This window comes from Lycorma delicatula, chromosome 9 (assembly GCF_047948215.1).
Source record: "Lycorma delicatula isolate Av1 chromosome 9, ASM4794821v1, whole genome shotgun sequence".
NCBI classification, from domain to species: domain Eukaryota; kingdom Metazoa; phylum Arthropoda; class Insecta; order Hemiptera; family Fulgoridae; genus Lycorma; species Lycorma delicatula.
In genome coordinates, this window is record NC_134463.1 from 129,699,867 (window position 1) to 129,723,986 (window position 24,120).

General features: G+C 36.1%; 1 protein-coding gene across 1 annotated transcript in view; it reads right to left on the reverse strand.

Annotated features, from left to right (window-relative positions):
* The window catches only part of kuz (zinc-dependent metalloprotease kuz), a 140,280-nt gene that overhangs the window by 73,868 nt on the left and 42,292 nt on the right, over positions 1–24,120 (reverse strand). The window contains exon 2 of the mRNA XM_075375877.1: positions 14,468–14,728. Within this exon, the coding sequence (XP_075231992.1) occupies positions 14,468–14,728 (261 nt within the window). The remainder of the gene's footprint in view (positions 1–14,467; positions 14,729–24,120) is intronic.

The window sequence follows — 24,120 nt, forward strand, 5'->3', positions numbered from 1 at the left end:
TACTTTACCGGTTGTAGCTCTATAGCTCTATTGCTGCTATTACAGCACAGATATAACGAATCGGTCAAAATTTTGGGTATCAGGGTTTTAGCGATCTTGATTTCTCGCGATCCTCTCTAACCGAAAAACACAAAAAAATTATAGAAATTTCTGGAATATGTATATACATATGTGCAAGTGTTAGGCCTAACACTATCGATTAATATCTGTGGACCGGGTCTGATAAAAATTCTTCAAAAAGGCTGAAAAAATGTCTATTTACGGGGCACCATTCTCCAGCATAGAACTGATTTTCGATCCCATCTCGGATAAGGGGGGGGGGGTTTCATGATACCCGCTATTTTATTTTTCAAGATTGCAAATTCAACTCTATCTAATCTTAAATTAGACAACACAGGAACATTTCCAAAAAAAAATGGAGGGCGCATGGGATCCGGCTACGAATTAAAAAAAAAAATAGTTAACTTTTTTAATAATTTCTAACTCTTTATGTTTTTCAAGTACTATTAAAAAACATTAAAGAGATAGCTGTCAAGCAAGAAGAGGTCAAACGGGGCCCCCATTTTGTTTACTGCAAATTTTGATTTTTTTTTTAGCAATTATACTCTAAATGCAGAATAATGTTTACGATAAAATACCATTTGGTCAAGGAGGTCTACTGTGACCAAAACGTTTTTTTTTTTACTAAGAATTTTAATATTTTTCTCAATAACGCTTTTAAGGCAAAAAGGTCATAAAAAATCAGACCCAAATTTTTTTAGAAGCCGCTTTGAATTTTTTCACAAGTGTACTATACATATTAAGACATCGATACTTAGAAGCCCTATGGAATAATTGAAATAAAATCTGCCAAGACAAAGCCGGTAAATTTATGCGATCCTTTGCCACCTATTTTTTACTTTTCTTTTGTATTTTTACGTTCTTGTATTTGTACAAATATTTATATAGATTTAATAATAATATTGAACATTGTCATTTTATTTTTAACGGTAATTTTAAGCAAACAGCTAATCGTTGACGGGTCAACAGAATTTTGATGCGCTCCAGGATAACGAACAGCAAGAGTGATGATATCTAACGATGTTCTTTACGTACAATAAACGTTAAATAATACATTTTTTGATATTTTGGGACATTATAGAGAAGAAGTGTGAAGGACTAGGTATCAGGATACAACTCCACTAGATTAATATCAAAATGGCCGTATAATACATGATTTTTCATGTAAAATTTGTAACAAAAACATTATTTAACTCTACCGTAAGAAGAAAAGCAGTATAAAACCATTTCTAAATCGCGTTTTATCTTGCTCCATTCTTTGATCGTTTTTATATTTTTGCGATTTCGGCTGCTGATAAGATTTATTGCAAAACAGCTTTGAATCAACACTGAACCCGTAATGAAAAAACAATTTTTTTTATCAAATTTTGTACGAAAACTCACGCATGATATGCCCGTAGGATATTTAAAATTAAGATTCATGACGGTGGATAGAAATTTCAAACATTCTATCAAATATATATATTTTTTTTTTTACACAACTGCTGTTTAAAGATTTAATTTCTTAACGTACTGCCGTATGTTTTATTAATATGTGTGTTTGTCATCTAAAAGTTGAAGTTTTAATTATTGTTAAGGTAAACATATTTTTAAAAACTAATGTCCAAACATCGTAATACTTCGGTTTTTGATAATTTAGAAGCTCAAGGAGTACAGGCACGAAGGGTAAGAATCCTGAACCTCTCCTTCTGCTATATTATATTCTTTTAGCTTAAGATAAAACATATATTGAAAAAGCGATTGAATACCCCGTTATTTAAAATTTTGGGAGTAACAGGGGGTCCAAAGCTTTGTACACGGGTATTAAATCTTTTCAATCCCAGCGACGATACAACTCTGGTCCCTTAGAATCAATCTGTAATTTTAACGGATGCGTCACAAATATTTCTCTCTAAAGCGGTTTTTATTTTATTTATATACGGATTTCTCTTCCCGTTACAATTTTCATTTTTATCTCTTTGCGATTGCATTAATATAAAACGAGTAAAGTACTCGTTTTATCCGTTGCACCGAGGAAGAAACGCACGCAGCAATACATTTTCTCATTTCAAAAGGGGTGAAACCAACAGAAATTATCGGTAGAATGAAGCAGCAACATAGCGAGAGTTGTAGGAATGGAAACGAGATTTACAAATCGATCGATAATTTTAAAAAAAGTAGGATTTCTCTATGCGATGTACGGCAAAAAAGTAGGCTCTCTGCGGGAAAGCCGATGACGGTAACGATATTTCTATGCGGTGAAGCTTCAGATTTTATTCACCTCACACCTAAAAGTGAAAAAGTGAATAATGAAAACTACTGTGAGCTACTGCAATCGTTGAAGGCAATCGCACCTTTAAGTAAGTTTACCTCACCGTTTGATTAAACTTAAGGTGTGATTTTGTTCCAGGATAATGTGTACACGGAAACGTGCAAAATCGACTGACACACCGGGCCGAAAAATTCTTAAAAAAATAATCGTTTCTCAAATTTCGCTCTACGTTTTGACCGACACCTGTATTATTAATCTTATTACGATGAAGGGTTATCGAAAAGGCAAAATTAGGGGATATATCACGGAGGATATGAAATTACTAAACGGCCTACGACACTCAAGAGGAGAAAGCTTTAAAACGATGTGAACATTTTTGTGGTTCACAAGGATACTGTGTTTTTAGAATAGATATAAGTTTAATCGTAGAACATAATTATTTTCTACAACGCAAAACGAAACGAAAGTCAAATTATTTTTACTAAAACAAAAACTAAAGAAAAACTTTAACGATAACTACGGTGAGGTGAGAAGTCTCATCGGACGAAACAAACCGTTAAGTTACTGAAAAACGATGGTGCACAAACATCATCGATGTAAAAAAAAAAAAAATATTATACCCGAGTTTAAAGCTGAAACATAATCCCGCTACTCGTAAAATACATATACGATATTTTAGTGTTAACATTTCGCGTATTTAAATTTTTAGGTAAAAAAAACACCGTTTAGATGAATAACACGATACCGTTCTGCGATTTGTTACAGTTCTTTAAAACGCTTCTGTTTATTCCCTTGACAAAACGGCAATAAAATAAGTAGCCTTAAATCATCTATATGCACGATGTAAAAGAAAATAAAGATTTTTGGTTTTATTATCTTCTTACAAAAACGGGGGAAAAATAATCTATCGTACTGTGCGATCCGTAATAAAACATTAAAATCTGATGTAAAATAAATTGTGTTTGTACAGATTAAAATCGAGTAACTGCGCTTTTAACTTCGGCATATGCACTTTTGGCGATGACATTAGAACGGTATACGTTTACGCAAAAACCGGTTGAAAATTACTGGAGCGTTGTTTGAACTACAAAAAAAATTAGAAACTTCAAAAAAGGCTACCGATTCACCGTGAAAGTAATTTAACGTTTTAATTATCTGTTAATCGAATGAAAATAAAACTTGTACGTTATTTTTCTGAAAAGTCAGAAAAAATTCTTATAACAAAAATAAAAATACGACAAATTTTTAGAAAACTAAAAACGCTGTTGTTTCCACACGTGTATTTATAGCCCACCGGACCGGTCTAGCGTTAAATTCGTCATCAGAGTTCAAAGTCGAAACTTCTGAGATTCAAATCCTAAAGTTAGTCACTTTCACACGGATTTGAATACTAGACGGCGGATACAGGTGTATTTCGGTGGCTGGGGTTCAATTAACCACACATCTCAGGTTTGGTAGGCCTCTCTCTCTCTCTTTTTCCTGTTTAGCCTCCGGTAACTACCGTTTGATAATTCTTCAGAGGATGATATGTATGAGTGTGAATGAAGACCGTTCCTGAGATGTGTGGTTAATTGAAACCCGACCGCCAAAGAACACCGGTATCCACGATCTAGTATTCAAATCCGTGTAAAAATAACCGGCTTTACTAGGACTTGAACGGTGGAACTCTCGACTTCCAAATCAGCTGATTTGGGAAGACGCGTTCACCACTAGACCAACCCGGTGGGTTAGGTTTGGTAGGCCTGAGTCCGTACAAGAATACAGCTCGGTTACATGTCGCATTTATCATCCTCATCTCACCGGGCCACGGGGAGAGTAATGCTTTATCTTTACTAGCAACGTACACGTTAGGAATAAGCAATATTTGCTAAAAAAAGGTAATCGTTCGTTCCTAAAGAATTAAAAATTAACAATCGATGACCGGTTATACCAAATCGAACGACACAGTTATTTCCATATTATATATAGAACGGTGAGAGAGGGCTTACTATACTACAGCTTCCATTTTTAATAAATTATCTAACGAACTAAACAAATTATTTAAAATACAATTAAAAATGTCCTTTTACATAAACAATCTTGCTCTGTTCATCGGTTTTTAAATTACAACTAGAGAAATATAGATTTTTTCACGTCATATGTAGGCAAAGAATGCATTCAAAATTGTTATTTTAATGAGTATCGATTTTATTACATATAATTTCATAGAATAATTTTTTTATACTAATATGATCTATAACAGCTTCTTTTCTCATTTATAATCTTGTACTTTGTAATAGTACTCCGATCAAGGTTTCTCTTGATCCTTACAGGCAAACGCCAAAGTAATTCGGTTTTTGTTATACGTGAATTAGCAAACCTAGCGTCCATGACGTGATCTACACCGTGTTTGATTCTGATACGATCTCGATAAACTGTCCTTTAATTTAATTCAATTTAAATATAATTAAATATTTTTAAGTTTTTATCCTATTTATTTATTGAATCGGGTCACAAATACATAAAATATAATAATATACAAATATAAAAAGTTACATACATATTTATCCCGCAGAGATGCACTTGGACATCTGTATGCAGCCCGATGTATAAAGAACTTTTTTCTTTTTTTTTTTTTTGAGGGCGAAAAACGCTTTTGCATTATCATCGCCCGGAATAAAATATATATATATATATATATATATATTTCGTTTGTTTACGGCTTCAAAAACTCAAAATGTTCTGCACCGATTGAGCTCAAATGTTAGCACGATATATAACCCGCATCAAAGACTGTTTTCATCTATTTTTAATAAATCTATCTATTTTTAATTTATACATTTTTAATTTGGAAATGTAAACAAAGGAAAACCTATCAGATCAATGCAAGATGGCCGCTGTCAAACACAACGACCAAATTTCTTTGAATTATATTTAACAGCTAAAACATCTGTATTTTATTAAAAAAAGAAACACCAAAACAAAAAGAAAAGCCACCAAGAAGGATGACTTACAGTAAATAAATTAAAACGCCCAACTTTCTTATAGCCCAGATAGACTTAAGACTATACAAACAAAAAAAGTCGAAATAACCAAATACACAGAAAATAATATCCCTACATAATGACCAAAAAATCCTTTGTTAGGTTATTTTGTTACATATATATGACCAAACAATCGTTTTTCGGTCATTTAGCGTTCTTTGCTATGTAAAAGCAAAGAACAAAATTCACAAATAGTAACACTGAAACCACACAACTAAGTATTAGTTTTTTTTTTGTTTTTTCTAACCTCCGAAACCACCGTTATGCATCGCTTCAGATGATGATTTGAATGATTTATAGCGTATGAAAATGCCATGTCTGACCGGGATTCCAACTCGAAACCACCGGATTAAAGTCAGAGACGTTACCACTCGCGCCACGGAGGACGGCAAACATATTCGTTAGGAGCCGAATAAAAACACGACTTAGCAATATGGCGTTGTGTGTGAAACCAATTTTATACGGACTATAATTACTTTTAATACGCGAAACCCTTTGCAATGATTGAACATTAACTTAAACCTCTTAAAAAATTATTCCTTTTGAACTAAGCCGCATTTTGATACCGTTGTTTTTCTATAACACGGCTGGAATTCTTTTCGTTTAATCATATGAAGAGTTGTCGAAGACAATAACCGAATTCTCTTCCAAAGGACATAATACACCGCTAAACTATTTCTAAATAATTCAAATTCGTGTAATTCTTTTACGAATCGCGTTTTTATCAAAATCTCACCTTTTTCTCAATTGACCTGGGGGGTTTTGTTTTCTTTGGAGACCGTAATTTAATTCATTAGCAGATTCATACTCGAGAATCACGTTGTACACTGAAGCAGCACAACTTCTACTTACGTTAGCAGTTTATTAACATCTGAAATCAACGCCGTTTGATTATTCTGTAATTTGTAAGCATTACTCTGCTTTTGTAAGCATTTAAAATGATGTGTTTTTTCGCAGTACTTAAGGGCTTTTTTTCGCAGCCCACAAATCTTTATATATAAAAATGTTAAGTTCGTTTGTGTACGCTTTAAAAACTCAACATGTTCTGCACCAATTGAGCTAAAATTTTAGCACGATATATAACCCGCATCAAAGATTGTTTTTATCTATTTTTCGCATGTCACATACCCGCGACCGCCAGAAAACAGTTTTTTTAACGGTCAGCTGTGTACTAGTGACCGCGCCATCTGCCGGAAGCGAAGGGAACACTCGCCATACTAGCTAACGACAACCGCAGTCACATGTGAAACAATACCTGTTCCCAATTACATTGTTTATTAACAAAAAAAAAAAAAAACGTATCCACTTGCATCCGATTCAGATTATTATACAATCTGAATTAAATATTCACTCTAATCGAGGTACTTTTGTGTGATCGTGTCGTGATTGAGCTGCGCCTTTCACCAAGCTCTGAATTTATTAGAAAACGACCAACAGTGGGATATATGTATTAATGACGCGTGCAACACTGCACATCCAAACCAACTTCGCGCATTATTCGCAATTATATTGATTGCTTGCTTCCCTTCATCTACCACACAGTTATGGGAAAGATATCGATCGCATATGGCTGAGGATATTTTGCATAGAGTACGCCTAGAAAATACCAATATGACCGTGGAATTTACAGAAGGCATTTACAACGAAGCATTGATAAATATTGAAGACAAGTTATTGCAAATAAAGTTCTTAGTCAATCGGGAATGCCAGCACCCACCCGAGCTGCGATTGCTTCATTTGATGTGGATTTACGCCGTGAACAGAGTTACAACATCGGTGATCTTCAGTCAAATGTCCGATCAAACATTCCCAAATTAACGCGTGAACAAAAAGGTATTTATGATCGCATAATGCAAATGATAAATGACGGAGTTGGGGGGGACCTTCTTCTTGGATGCGCCAGGAGGAAATGGGAAAACATTCCTCATTAGATTGATGCTAGCAACGGTTCGATCAAAAAATGACAATTATCCTGTTGCGGAATATTAATCGGCCAAAACTCTACAACGGCACGCGAGTTGCAGTTAAGAAATTGACGAATAACGTAGTGGAAGCAACGATTTTAGCGGGGCCTTTCAAAGGTGAATCGATAAAGCTCAAGGTCAATATTTAGAATTCCGTGGTTTAGATTTAGATGCGGATTGCTTCTCACACGGGCAACTGTATGTTGCGTGTTCCCGAGTCGGCAAACCAGATAGCCTTTATATCTACGCAGACAGTTGAAAAACAAAAAAATATTGTATATCCACAAGTATTGCAAAATTAAACTTCCATGAAACGTATGCTTTGTTTTGTTTCTCATTTCTCATCCGGGCAACCACAATGTGCCACAGCGAAGCGTGGCGGGTACAGCTAGTATATTAATAAAAAGAAAAACAACTGAAACTAGGCTAAAAGACTAAAAAAATTAAATAAAAACTTACAGCTAATATCTCTTAAAACACATTTAAAATTAATATCCCAGTCGCTAACGTGAAATTGAAAATAAACGTAAAGATAAAAAATATAAAGTACAAAATTTAACTAAAAATAAAATAGAATTTAACGGTACGAGAGGGGTGTAAAGGGTCCCTTCTCGGATACAGAAAGATTAAGGAACGTAAAATACAAAAATTAAAACTAGATTAAAAACTAAAAATTAAAAGAAAAAACTAAAACTTACAACTAACAACGCAGATAAATAATCACTAAAGACTTACAACTAATATCACAGTAGGAATTTTATCGATTAAATTTATTTAAAAGCCAACGTAAAAGTAAAAAAAATATATATATATATATCAAATTTAACAATTTAAAGATAAAATAACTACGTTTAAAAACTCTTCACAGTACAAATACACACACAAAATGATTAAATTTTATGCATAATACTAATACTTCGTAAAAATAGAAATGCGATCTAAAACTTGCTTGTTTGCCCAGAATTCACGAATGCATCTGGGCAATTTCAATTTACGACGCAACGCCGCATAACACATGCAATCCACAAGGATGTGGCGCACTGTTAAGCGGCAGCCCATTTTAAGCATAGTAGTGCGTTTTCTACTACCATCAGGTACCCGTGAGTAGCTCTCGTACGTCCTATACGCAATCGACAAACCACCACTTCCTCTTGACGAATTTTTCCGTATGAGGAGTCCCACGTCAAGATAATAATATCTTTAATGCGCCGGAGTTTATTATCTACGATAGCAGTCCGGTTACCTTACCGCTTTGCTCGAATAGCGTTTTATAAAATTAATTAAGTCAGATGTAGTAACAAGAGGCGTGAAGGACGGTCGACTACATTCGCCTTTAGCAGCGGAATCTGCACGTTCATTACCTGGAATTCCCACGCGGCTAGGGATCCGGCTGAAACTCCTTTGTGTGTTGCGACGGTTCAACGCAGCGATTGCATTGTAGATGTCTATGACGATAGGATATCGACAATACAGATCTTCTAAAGCTCGGAGAGCACAAATAGGGATACGACGGTACTTAAGGTTAATAATATTCGAACCCTTATCGATAACGTACAGTTCAACAGAAAAGATACTTATGATACTAGGTAGGCCAAACAAATAGGTTCGTCACCGACAACAAATGCGCATCCGACGGTACGATTCTGTTTCGATCCGTCTGTGTATACTACTGCGAATACAGTAAAACATTTGCTGAAAGACGACAGATGGTTTATCGTATACGGTAAGATCAAAAATAAAATTTATAAGTTCGTTTCTCCGAGGAGGATATGAACAGGGATACGTCGGAAAAACAGGCGTGTCAACATTTATAAGTTGTAATAAACGCCGGGTACTGTATAACGCGGATGGTCATCGTACCTACGTAAATAAGGATTAGAGAGGATCGCATTAAAATTTGGACGATTCGGATGCGCTTTAAGACGGGCAATGTAAGATGCTGAGAGCCGATTCGTCTATCCCAAAGCGATGGCTCACCGCAGTCAACAATTACGCTTACGACAGGGCTTTATCTAAACGCACCTGTAGCAAAACGAAGGAAAGCACGATGCACAGCATCAGGCATTTTATTACGCGCTGAAGAGTACACGAAACAACCGTAATCTAAACGGGAACGAACTAAGGAATAGTAAAAATGCAAAATACATGATCGGTGTTGCTAAGAACTCGCAGCATACATAGAAGTTTGGTACATTACCTTTTTAACCGTTTTGATTTATTTGGCTCGCGTAAGACGGCTATCAAAAAAATAAACCGCAAAATTTAACATCACGAGAAAAAGCAATTTGCTCTCCGTTGAGGAAGACTTGCGGAATAAAAGGGTCCCGCAGGCGACAAAAGACTACACATTTTGTTTTCTCGGGTGAAAAGGTCAAGTCGGTAACCTTGGACCAAGCTTCAAGGCGAGATATAGTGTTCTGTAGTAATCTCTCTGCTGCGTTTGATGAACGGGACGTAATATATGTAGCAAAATCATCAACAAATAAGGAACACGAAACAGGTGGCTGCACGCATTTAATAATACTATTAATGGTAATAGCAAATAAGGTGGCACTTAATACACTTGCTTGAGGCATTCAATTCCCCGATGTGACGCTATCCGATAACGAATCTCCAACACGAACACGAAACTTCGATCGTTTAAGAAAACCCTAATAAAAGCAAGCGTATTGCCCCAGATTCCCCGTTCTTTAAGGGAGTTTAGAATACCACGTCGCCGGGCCGTGTCGTAAACCTTCTTGTTATTAAAGAAGATAGCGACGAGGCGCTGGCGGAATAGGAAAGCGTTTTCAATAGCCGCTTTCAGTGACACTATATAGTCGATGGAAGAACGTCCTTGGAGGAAACCGCACGAACATAATTCGGACGAGGCCTACAGCGAAGGCAATAAGCCGAGTTATTAAATCACCGATGCAAATGTCTACCGAGGCATTTGCATCGGTGGCATCCCTACGAGGCCAGGCTTATTACTATGAGATGTAAAAAGTCAGAGGGCGATACACGACCGGAACGTCACTAGGCGGGTGTCTTCCCCTACGGGATCGGGATGTTCTGAACGTAAAAGGCGGTGTCTCTCTAAGTACCATGTAAGCCTGGGGTTCACCATTCTCTCCACCGCTTTGCATAAAATGCTCGTCAAAGAGACAGGGCGTTAGCTTCAGGGGCTTGCTTATTCGTCTTCGTTAACTCAGAAATAGTTGCAGTAAGTGAAGCGACCGATCGGGTAACATCTGAACAAGCTTTTCCAGTTCGCTACTCGATCCGCACCGTCGGTTGCCTGCATTTGCAGGCGCTTTGTTTGACGTCGCGACGGCGAAAGAAACATCGGGTTTAACCGTGTTACGGGAGTTCATTAAATTTTTAAGTTCTCTTAGTGCGGCTGGAAAAGATAGTTTCTGCTCGGTACAAATTTTTAGAATTGCTTTTTCTTCTTTAAAAATCGAGCGATCTCTCAAGCGAGCAGTGTGATCCTCCGCAGTTTTACATTTTTCTTCCTCCTGACAAGTCGGTATTCTTGTGGCCTTCTTTTGCACATCTAGCGCATATTGCGGTGTCCGGGTAAGAAGTTACGATATAGCAAACCTTTGACGCTGGAAACACCGCTACGAGTAAGGGATGAATGATCGTACTATAACCGATGAGTATCTTAATTTAATTTTCTCTAGCGGTGTGGAAAGGTCGAAGGTTAAAATAAGAGAGGAAGCAGGTTCTTCCATCCCGCTCTGACTTTTCATTATTCTCTTCAGCTCTATAACACCTCGGGAACGAAGTTCTTTGGCAATTTCGCTAACGTCCTTCACAAGAATATCCGGCCAAATATTACTCCTCGGCTAGCGTTCAAGGTTTTCTGACATACAACATACACTTATATCGCTCATATCGGTTAGACGTAAGAGCTATCGACGGTGCTCATCATTGAAAGTCTCTGTTAGTATCGATCCGTCTCGGTTTTCTTATGTTCTTGGGGGAACCGCTTAAACCGATCAGGAAAGGTGAGACCTTATTGCGCAGAACTAAAAATCTGATATTTGCAAATCGCAGGTGTGATCTGTCACCGTTTAAATTATTATTTACCTCGGGACAATTATCGTCATCAGACAAAACCGATCAAGGTCTTTTCGCAAGACATATATCGGTGGTTTTTTCAGACGGACCGCAAACCATCACGGAGTTTATCTGTGGAGTACCGGGGAAATATAGGACCATCTCTAGAGCTAAACACAACCGGGTTACCCAGGTTCCCAGAGGACATTGTTCCGAGACTCACTACGTTCAGCCAGTCACCCGTTCGGCACGACAGTTTCCACATCGGGTTACGGTTGCGGTTTCGTAAGATGTCGCAACACCACCGAATGTAAATATAAGAAGAAACAGTGTAGAATGTTGCTGTGTTGTCGTGTAAGGGTATATGTTGTAATTTGTGTAGGGTTCGTGTGTAGTGTAAAGTGTTCTGCGGCTCGGTTTGTAGCGGGAAGAAAAGCTGCAGAGACTAGGGCTGGAGAACGCCAACCCCCCTAAAGTCTTAAAGAGTAAGGCTCCCGTCGGGAGAGAACTTAATAGCATCACAAAAAATTCTAGCGACAACTATTAATGACTTAGACTAATACTTAATTTAATCCTCGTCTCGTGAAACCGTGCAGAAGATATATATGAATTAAGCACGTATGAGAATTATCCGCGTTCAAAAAAAATTAATTCTTTGACGATCGAACGCGAAGATGTTATTTCACGGCATAGGCAGTATTTAAGCGATTTTGAGAAATCGCTTAGAAATTAACCGATTTTGTGAAAAGGATGAGACAAAATCTTATCCGGATGAAACTTTGATTAATACGGGACATATTCGGGTAAAGAAATAAAGAGCGCAAAAAGACGCTTTTACGAAAGGTCTGTCAATCGGATGAAAACCTAGGCTGGAGAAGGTATAAACAACTAATAGTAACGCACCTAAGAAGTGAAAAACGTTTTTTGAAATGTGTTTTACGGGTATTTGAATTCAAATGTTCGCTACGGGATGAGTGTCACAATGAAATGAACGGTGGCAATTTTACGCACCGGTTTAAAAAGATTGACGCTCAAGGATCCGTCGTAGTAATGGATAATGTGCGCCATATTACAGTCTGAAAACTGAACAAATTCCAAACGCTTCGACCCGAAAATCAAAAATGCCGAACGGTTGAAATCGAAAAAAAAATCGTGTACAGAGATGAGATGTTAGAACTTTTAAAATTAGTAAAATCAGTTAACAAAATATATATTCATTATCGATTAGATCGTGTCATATTGCATACCGTTGCAATTTCAATATGATAGCATCATCGATATAGGTACAAGTGAAACGCTACATCGGGAGTAATAACACAGCATTTAAGTAAAGCGATGTAAAAAATTTATCGATAGGTGTTAGTAGAGTAAGCAGATGCAAATGCTTGAAAATAATGTATTCAAAGTCTAATTAAGGAAGAAAAAAAGCACGGAAAGCGGATAGTTTGTGTGAAAATATTACTGAAAATATCAAAAATAAATTAGGGAAAAAATGAAAATAGTTAAAAAAAAATAGCAGATTATCGGGTATGTAACAAATACGTTGAAGTAACAAATATTTTTTTTTTACTCGATGGAATTTTAATGCAGCGGTAACGTACGTTCTTAACATTTCATTTTTAAGCGAAATATATCATTTTATCACAATTTTCTAATTTTTGTATTACAAGTTATTTTTACATTACAAGTAAAGAAAACCGTTTTTCTCGAATGGATTGCGCTAAATTAAATTACGATCATCATACCGTTACGTTTTGGTTTGCTGCAAGGTTTCGCGAGATAAATTATACGTACAAAGTGAAGTTATCAAAATACAATTTTCTACTTCGAATTAATACAAATGAACAAAACACAACTGTTCTTCAAGTACTTTATTTATTGTGAACCTATTCTGTAATTTTCTTTTAGCGTTTCTCAATATCAAAGTTTTAAAAGTATCTGGAAGTTTATTGAAGTATATAACAGATGTTTACACTTTTTTTCCCCGGTAGAAACTTTAGGTAACCGTAAAGATTTACATCTTGTAATAAGTTACGGTTATAATGAAGATATAAATATTCAAAGGAATAAATTTATCGGCGTATTTTTATAATTTGACGAGTTTTATTAACGGATATTATTTGTTCGCTACTCCCCGTGCAATTAACCCGTACGTCACAGTACTGTAGTGAAGTCCATACGCAGCCGTAAACCGACTATTCGTAAACTTATATTTTCCATTATACCGGCGGTTAGATGAGTATAATCTGCACAGGAAATAATTACGGAATCGTCATCCGAGTTTACACTAAAAATGTCACTTATACGACTAACAAAAAACAATCGTCTCTCTCGAGGCGCAAAATTAATTTTTTTCATTTTAATATCTTTTATTTTATATTAAAATTATAAATATAAAACCGAATAACCTGTTGCTGGTCTTATACGGGTTATCTCAATCGGACTTAAAGATTTACTTAATAATAAACGGTTCTTAGATAAATATCAAAACACGATTTTAAAATTAAAAAGGCTTTACGTTTTGAAAAATTATATCTTCGACAGCGATTGCAACGAGTTAAAAGAAATCGTAGTAAGGAGATAAAGATTTAACTAGGAAGTAAACGAGAAATAAGGTAAACGCGATAGAAATAAAAATAACGAGCCGAATACTAAGATAAGGAGAACATAACATAACAGCAGTCGAGGGTTCGGAGTGTAAAAGTTTACGGCCACAAAATGTACATCGTAGGAAATCCAAAAAAGAAGCTAAAGAAGTTACATTAAAAATTAAAATTTAGGTACTACAGAAAATTAACGACCTGTACTATCGACAAAAGTACGCGTTAAAGAGATCGTAATGCGAACCGGAGAAGAGAGAATTAAGTCCCGTTAAGTTTAAAAAAGAAAACCTAGGCGAGACTTAATGCGTAGAAGATCGGTTAATTTATCGCTAGAATGATGTGTAGAGGATAAAACCCGTTAGGAAAAACAGAAATTAGAATACGTAAAACAAATGCGAGGCTGTATTAAATATTTTAAAGTCTAGAACAGAAAAAAAGGTAAAATAAACTATAAAAAGAGCTGTTTTCACGAAGCGTAAACAAAACGTGAAAACAGTTCGCATTAAAAAAGAAAAAAATTACCGAGCAGGTGACCGTGGTAGATATGCGATGTGTCCACCGTTAAAGGTAAGTTATTACCGTCGACGACATCTATATCGCCATTGAACACAGCCAGGTCCCTCTTCAGCCGAATATTGAACGATCGCTCGTGCGATGAAAACCTGATGTGAACGGTGTTATCTCTTGTCACCGACCTTTTCGCACGATGATGAGCCCTGTGCACATCCTCCCTGTCGTAGTACGCCTCTTCATAGTGACGGATATATCTGTTTAAGCGATTAGCTGTAACAACAAAAACGTAAAATTATTATTATTAAGATTGTATAACATAAACAAACACAACGGATATAGTATTCTTAAAATTATTATTTAATATATTAAAAGGTTATGCGATATGATGTAGAGCACGACGATCGTTTTCAAGGTTTATCGGCGTCGGGTACAGAACACAGAACGTTTCAGATCATTATTACTACTATATTTAAAAATTCTGGGAATCAAACAGATAATATCGACTATCATCTGTCTAATAAGATATTATGAACAGCGTGAAGAAATATTTTTTAAATATTTCTTTTCAAATTTATATATATATATCAACTTGACCCGGACATTTTCTATCATCTGCTGCCTATCAGAGAGCCGCTTGGCAGGCTGTTCTCGGGGTGCCTAAGCTGCTGGAATTGCTTTCCGATTTGTTGGAAGGTGGCTTTCGTGAAGGTGCTCTTAAAATCAGGAAAGCATCCGAGTGACATCGGAGGTTATCGGCCCATCAGCCTCTTGCCGGTAATCGGCAAGTCGCTTGAAGGGCCGGTTGTGGAACGGCTCTGGGAAAACATCGATATGAACTCGTTTCTAAATCAAGGCCGGTACGGCTTCACGAAACGAGTTGGTACCGAGGATCGCATCTTAAATGCTCTTGCCGAGGTGGAAGGCCCCGAATGCAAATACGTTTATGAATATTTTATAGACATAGAGGCAGCATTTCCTTCTTTGTGTTGGAGTTCTGTTCTCGATGAGTTGGAACGCCGCAATGTTCCCGTAGTACGTGATTACCCGTCTAACCGCGCGGATGCGCACCTAGTTGTGGAAAATTCCGTCAACAGGGGAAGCTAGCGCGAGGGGGAACATAACCTCAGCGCCTGTGTAACCACCTACCGTCTACTACTGCGGTTGAAGTTTTTGAATTCACGGTGTTGTTATTGTTGTTTCATCACGCTTCACCGTAGAAATTTACCCGACCTAAAGTTTATATACCTAATTTTTTTTTAGTACGATTAAATAGATTTTAGTCATCATGCGCAGGGTTCAATAAACCGTAAAAATTATTTTCTTTTTGTACTAAAAATAGTTTTTTGTTTTCAAAATAAATAACGTTTTTAAAAATAGGTGTGTTTTTAATTTTTAATTTGTTTCATTTAATTCGGTTTTCAAACACAAAGCGCTCCAAAAAACATTTTTTTTCTTCAAAATTTAGCACTAATAATGCTTCACTTCAAAATTACTTTGAGGACTAAGATCCAGACAGCGAATCCAATATACTGTAAAATAAGGGTTTTACTTTTTTTCACTCTCCTTGCACTCTAAAGCAACTTCAACCCTATCGATCTGTAATTGATAATATTTACATTCCTCATTCTATACTTTACATTGTCGATCTCCATAAACGTACATACGTACTTTGTAAAAATTGTTTTTAATTTTTGAAAGCCTATTTCTTAGTTTCATCATTTAGCAGGTCGATCGCTAACGCAAAACTCCGCAAATGATTTTTTTAACATACGATTTAATTAACTTGTATTTTTAAATCAAAACAAACAAATTTATAATATAATTATAAATTAATGAAAGGTTTTTGTCGATTTTATAACACCGTAATGAGGACTAAGATCGGTTTAATTGTATTAAAATATAATAAATAGCTTTTTAAATATCAGTCGAGTGAGTTTCAATGATGAAACGAACGACCGGATAACACCAAAAGTACGAAGAATTAAAATCGTTATAAATCGGTTTGCGATTAAAATTAAAAATAACTTCAAAAGGACCATTGTAGTGAAAATTATCTAAAATTAGGAAAAAAATTACTAAAGAAATACAAATACTAAAGAAATAAAAATCGTACTAAAGAAATAATAAAATTTGGTTAATTTTCGGAAAACTGTATTTTTAAGGCATTTTCCGCACACTCTGAGCATACCTCTACCGAACTTTCCGACTCGGAATCGAACAACCGTTCTACAACGAACTAGAAGCCGAGATAAAATATATATTCCAGATTTTTGCCAGGCCTATAAATATAAAAATCTATTCTTTATGAGAAAAAAAATCGTTGCCGTATATATCTGAGATAGACTATCAGAAATTAGATACCGCAATCTCATGAGAACTGCAGGTGGTTTTATTCGTCTCGCTTTTTGGTCCCGGTACAGGAGATCGTCGTTTTAAATAGACTTAAAAAACGAAGTTCTTATTTCATTCGTTTTTTTAATGTATATTTAAGTACAAACTGTCACCGAACGGACAATTTACGATTTTATTTGCTTTATTTTAAAAAGGAAGTTCTTCTCTTTGATGTCCCTGCCATCGCGTAACTTAAGCGGCAACATTTATTTTAATGAAAAATCATTCGCGAGTGCGAGCGATTAGAATAGGTATTTATTTATTTTATTGTCATCTTCGTAGCGTATCGGATTATTACAGCCTAAATGATACATAGCCCGATGTAATTATGATATTCACAAAGTATTTTAATATGAAAATTTTAAAACGTTTATCGGAAAACTCGGGATAAAAAGCCTTAGGTCACAGAGAGCGACTTAAAAAACCGTTTAACACAAGAAAATGAAGTATTTTTCTTCTTTATATTTATACATTTTCGAGTCGACGTTGTATTGTAAAAACAACGACCAAAAAATCTAACAGACTCTTAATTTGCTGCCGACTTTTTAAAGGCAACATTTGAAAAAGAGTCAAAGTACTGTGCGCTTAGTTTTTAAAACTCTTACTTTTTTAATTCGATTTTATTATTAAGGCATCTTTTTCCCGATCGTTGATCGCTTCCTCACCGGGTGAAGCTCCGAGGACTTTGGCAAACTAGTAACCGGATCGGCGCCGAGGTCGGCAAACCTTTACTTTCTGGACGAGGTATTTATGCGGTTCGGCAAGAAGGCTGCTTTATTACCGTGCAAGTGCCTGCAGAAAGTTTCCGATTTTGCGGCTCTACAGCCGCAATATAATCGTCTCGATCGATCGACATAACGTAATCGATCTTACGGCTCTAACAGCCAGAACCCTCGCACAATCTACCCGCCGCTTATGCGAGTTCCGACCGAGGAAGTCGAGCATCCTAATTCGTACTTGTACGCACAATCTGCGGATCGGCTTAAATACTGTACCGTAACAGGACGAAATACTCATCAAAATAATTAAAAGTAGAGTACTCGAGGTTTTCCGCTTCGCCCTACACTAAAACCGGCTAGCGAATCTACGGTTTACTAGTGCTTACGGGTGCTACTGCTTACGGTTTATACCGTTTGTAATTTTGCTAAATAGAGCTTCAGGTCGGTATCGGTCTGTACTAAATAATTAAAAGTAAAATTTTTATTTTCTCGCGTAGCCGCGATATCGTTTCGCAACCACAAACTTCAAAATGAAATACGCATCTCAAATTACGAAATCACTCGGACGTCTTTGTTCAGCGATAACAGACATATTCGAGAGAGATCTGGAAGGAAAGGAGGACGAAGAAGGGGAATAAGAAGAGAGAGAATGCGCTCGATTGAAACGAGTGAAAAATGTTAAAAAAGCTATAACCATCGGCAAAAGTTTTACGTCTACTTTCTTCACTTCGGATAGAAAAACAAACGCATACGTACATATAAAAGAGGCCAAAGTTAATGACGAAAGAGACTATTAGTTAATCGCAATAGCAAATATTACTCATCGTTTAGTTTGCTGACGTAAGATCGGCTACGGGGATAATAATAGTAATCGCGTAACATAATGCATAATGACGGTTTAGCGTGTCATAAACGATCACCTTTACGCTAACAAAAAGAGGCTACTAAACCGGTTCGCTTCGAAATAATCACGGAGCGATTAAACAAAGAAAGAATAAACTATATGAAAAGACGATACACCCCGGCGCGAAGTAATTAATATTTAAAATAACAAACGGTAAACGGTATGGCATAACGACTTTGAGGGAGGAGATTCGCGCTTTGCTAACTTTCTGGACAAAGACCGTGAGACAACTAAAATACTAAGATAAAACCGAGAGTAAAATCGACAATAGTGCATCGTCCGTCAATAAATATTTAACGCGCAAATAAATAACGTAAAATTGTTTCACGATGTCTAGAACGTTTTCGAAACACAAAAGGCGTCTTTTTTTTTTAAGTTTTCACTTTTCATTCTGTAGAATTTGTGAGGATTAAAGAAAAAATGTATTATGTATTTTGCCTATTTAATCTGCTTTACGAAGAAAACGTCAACTTTCCACGGTTTTCTTCTGCGTTCTTTTTAGAATAGCAGTTTTGAAAAGTGAAAGTTAGAAAAAATCGACACATCGTTTCTGCGTTTATTTTTTAAGGTATGTTTGAAAACGTTTAATCTTTAGCCTTCTTCGCTGCTCGTTATTCGGCAAAGTCTAGTTCATATTTGCACGCGATCCCTGTCGAATAATAGTTTTCTCAGCTTCACCGGAAGCGGTTGTACCGTCTTAAAAATGATTCATAATTTAATTTTTATCTCGTGGGTAGTACAAAATGTTCCTTTCATCAGAAACGACCACCATAAATGTCATTTTCACGGCTGCTGTTTTCTGTTTTTATAAAAAAAATTATAATTTTGTTTACCGCGTCGTTAACGCGCGACTAAAGTAACTAACAGAATCGTGAAAAGTGTCGTGCCCTTAATTCTCAAAGGTTTTTCTCCAAAATGTTATTTTAAAAAAGTAAATTCTGAAAAGTCAAAAACAGAACGCTCTTCGCTTTCCGTGACTCAAAAAGTGAAAAGCATAAAACTTTTATAAAACAAACAACTTCTTAGTCTCCGCTTTTCACTTAGCAGTTTATCACTTTTCAAACTTTTACTATATATATAACATTTTATTACATAATTATAAATATAAGATATAATTTTCAATCTGTAGTGAAATAGAAACAATTACACGTAGATATCTTATATCTTACAAAACGGGGAAGAACGGTAAAATACTTGTTTATAAGGGAGAGGGAAACTTTAAAAAAAGTTGTTTACATAATTCACGAACGATCCGTACGAAAAATGTTAAATAGAAAGTACCTCCGTTGTTTTGACTAACATCACCGGAGGTAGACTTTTATAATGAAACACACACGCAAGCAGCTCGCGGTCGCGAAGTAGACGATCGAAAGATTTTACCTCCATTTTATATCACCGCTCGGTATCATAGCCGAGTATTGTCATAGCGCAATTGAAGCCCGATGTTATTCGTATTCAAAGAACATCCACGCCGGGAAAAAACAGGACGACTTAGATAAAAATGATACTTATTTCCGTAAAAGTTCACCGCTCGTAGTAGTTTTTTTTTAACGATCGTAACTTAAAAATTAATCGAAAATACCACATTCATTTAAATTTATTACGGTTCTCTTTACGAAGTCGGTGTTTTATCGGTTTTTTTTTTTAAGTTTATTTTATATCGCCGAGATTAATATTAAATTCCCAGGGTCGGTCGCATGACATCGTAATACGCCGGTATAATTATTACAAATCGGTCGGACTTACCGTTTTCTTTCTATAGAGGTATTATTTGGCGCGTAAGCTCGTAAAAGGAAATACGGAAATTCTTTACCGCATAAAAATCCTAATCCTTTCCGAGAATCAAACCCGAGATCTTTTCGATGAATGGGGAAACGCTTATTTCCTCCGTAAGATCGGCAAGAATTACAAGCTTCTAAATAGGTCGCAGTAAACCATTATATATACTAAATTTATGAGAATCTGTCGAATACTGTAAGTAGATAAAACGTCCGTGATCTGTCATACGTCTTCGGTTCAAGGATTTCAAGGATTACAATATTAAATATATATATACACACTAAGGCGAGCGTTAAGAGACGGAGGATTTTATGAAGCCACAATTTTTCTCTTTTTGTCTCAGAATATTAAAACATCGTAATCCGTACACAACATATGCGAAAACAATAGCAAAATACGGCCATAAACTCATAACAATAGGCGTTTAGTTCTGCTTGTTTTTATATTAATTACAATATAACCGTTAAAATAGTTCAAGGTAATCAAAAAATCTGTAATGAGGTCGTTTATATTTCACGAAAACAACAAATAACAATACGATCGGAATAAAAGCGATGCTATCGTAAAAGGAAAATACTGTAATTCTGTAACGGACAGTTATATATTTATTTAATTTTTTTCTTTATCGGGATAATCGCGGCCTTCAGTCAGAATTCTCAAAATTATGCGTCATACAAAGTTCAACAGTTTAATCACCGGTTCCGGTTAATACTTTACTTTGTTTCTCTATTATTATTTTTTTATCGTCGACGATAATTTCTGTTTATTTTAATTTTGATTTCATTAATTTTTACTTCCTTCTACGAAGTAAAGAAGTATTGCAAGAGCGATAAAGTTCGGTTTTCAGATTTCAACGGAAATATCCACTTTGATCATCCCTGAATCCATTTTGACTAGTTTCGGCCTGACGTCTGTATCTTGCATAACTCAAAAACGATTAGCCGTACGGATGTTGAAATTTTGGATTTAGACTGTTGTAACATCTAGTCGTGCAACTCCCCTTTTGAGTGCAATCGACTGGACCGAGAGTGTCCAAAAAAAACTTAAAACCCCAAAAATGTGGAATTTGGACTTTTACTTAACCGCAGTAATAAGCCCTCACCGAGAGCTTTTCAACAATGTATCATAAGAGCTACGTATTTTCACCGGTTCCATAGTTATAGCCAAATAAAACTTTAATTAATGAAATATTTGCATCTCACAAGGGGAAGGAACACCGGTTCGAATTCGACTTCGTCTCCTTTTTTTAACTTCTTTATTTATTTATTTAAATATATTAATTTATTAATAATTATTAATCTGCGATTGTAAAGAAAGTTTTACGATAAATAATATTCAATAATAACAATAAATAAAAAAATATCAGAAGTTATTAATGAAATAAAATTTTATGTACTTTTAAAAATGTGTATATGTAATTTAATAGGCGTATAAGGAAGTCATCTGGTGTTCATATCACATTTTTTTATTTTACAAATATTAGTTGACTTTCCCCGAGTTTAGTTTCTTTAGTTTTTTCTTAAACCGGTTGATTTTTTTTCTTTAAACACCTTACGTTGCTGTTCGTAACATTTAATTATTTACTTTACCGTTAATTTATTTACACGTTGAACTTAGAATATTATTATGACGTAACTACATATTCTTATCGTATAAATTCTGTTACGCTTATTATTTTATTAAGAACATAAGCGTTAATAAATATCGCTGTCAACGCATAAATTCAATCTGATAAATATTAGTCGCTTGTCGGCGGGAGTGACCTACTGCGCTACGCTGATAAACGATTTTAATATACAAACAAAAAATAAAGTTACGATCGAAAACTGCGAAGAAAGAATTACTTACGGCAGAATAGGAGTGAAAAATGTTAAGAACCGTCTAACGTTGATTACGCGATTACATCGGGAAAGCAGGCGCAACCTGCTTTCTACCGGTGGGCAGAAACAACTATCCGTTTTAAACATTATACGAGTATTTAAGCATAAGCAATTAGAACTGCATATTATTAGCGCACACCGTTTGAATGAACACTTCATACGGTTTCTTATGCGCGGGCCTTTTTATTAATTACTTCTTTCAGATGATGGCCGTTGTCGGCGCTACGAGTTTCGGCAACTCGCCGTAACCCTGCGCAGAATGTTTCTTGTTATCGCCTCGATTTCGGGGCGAATGTTGTTTTCAATTCCAGAATATTCGGCGGCCTGTCAGCTAAGCCGACATGACCGAACTGGGAAACAAGTTGCTCTGGAAACATTTTTCCTAAGTTTATCGTGGTTCTTGCGATGCGAAAGGTGTACTGTTCTGTTTAAACCACAAGTGCTGCATATTGATTATCCTACGTGCATTTACAGTATTACGAACTGCTGCAATAAAACATCATAATTCTGCTGCGACTGTGATAGTGTCGCTGCGTCATTTCAAAAAAAGAAAAAGTATACATATAGGGCCTCTCATAATGTTCTTCGGAGTTTCGAAAATTCATTAACAAAAAACTATTTCACTCATAAGAATAAAACAAGTACTGTACGAAAGAGTACTTCAAATAGGTTTTTCCACATATACTAGGCAGTTAGTAAACCATTTGCTCGCTAGGCGTCGACAGTAGAGAAAATGGCTGCCACGGGAATCGAGAAGTCGTTTTGTGTGTTAGAATTTCACTTGTCAAAGTCAGTAATTTCTTTACAGCGTGCGTTTCGGTTGAAATTTCATGAGCCACCAAGTGACAATTCAATTCGTGCACGGTATAAACAATTCAGTGAAAACGGTCGCTTGTGCAAGCGAAAATCAACCGGTAGTCCGTCAACCTCAGAAGTTAATTTCGAACGTGTGCGTGCAAGTTTCATTCGCAGAAACAAAATCGACTGCGGCTGCAGGCAGGGAATTAGGAATTCCGAAAACAACAGTGTGGAAAGTTCTCCGTAAACGTTTATTATGCAAACCGTACAGTCTTCAATTAATCCAGCGTCTTTCTGATGAAGATAAAACACGTAGGCTCGATTTTTGTTTACAGTTACAGGAAAAGATGTTGTTAGATGAAGGTTTTCTAAACAAGATAATTTTCAGCGATGAAGCCACTTTCCGTATTAGCGGCAAAGTAAACCGTCATAACGTGCGAGTTCGGGGAACTGAAAACCCACACGCTTATGTGGAACGCATTCGGGATTCTCCGAAAGTAAACATTTTTTGTGCGATCTCTCGTGAAGCAGTGTATGGGCCGTTCTTTTTTATGGCAACGACAGTAACCGGCACGATATACCTGGATATGTTACAATTATGGCTTACGCCTCAGCTACTCTACGACTTAATTTTCTAGCAGGATGGTTGTCCTGCCCGTTTTCATAACGAAGTTCGACAGTAACTTAACACAACATTACCTCGGCGCTGGATAGGACGTGCGTCTGAATAAGACGCACGTCCACATTACATTATGCTGTGGCCACCAAGATCACCAGACCTCATGCCATGTGATTTCTTTCTCTGGGGTTACGTGAAAGATAAGGTGTTTATCCCACCGATGCCGCTGAGCTAAAGGATCGCATAATCGATGCGATCAACTCTATCGAAAATGACATGTTAGAACGAGTTTGGGAAGAGCTAGACTTTCGTGTTGATGTGTGCCGCGTCACCAGAGGAGCACATTTTGAACATTTATAGATTTTAACAAAAACTGTTTGAGTCCCTGCATCACCACGTACAACTTTCATTTAGGTAATTGAAATACTTTTTTTTATACTGAATTTTTGTAACTCCTAAGAACATTATGAAACGCCCTGTATGGATCAATGACACTTTGAGAATTAACTTCTGCGCTATCAATATGAAGTGGTCGTTTATGAAACTAATAACGATTGCGAGGCGACCACTAA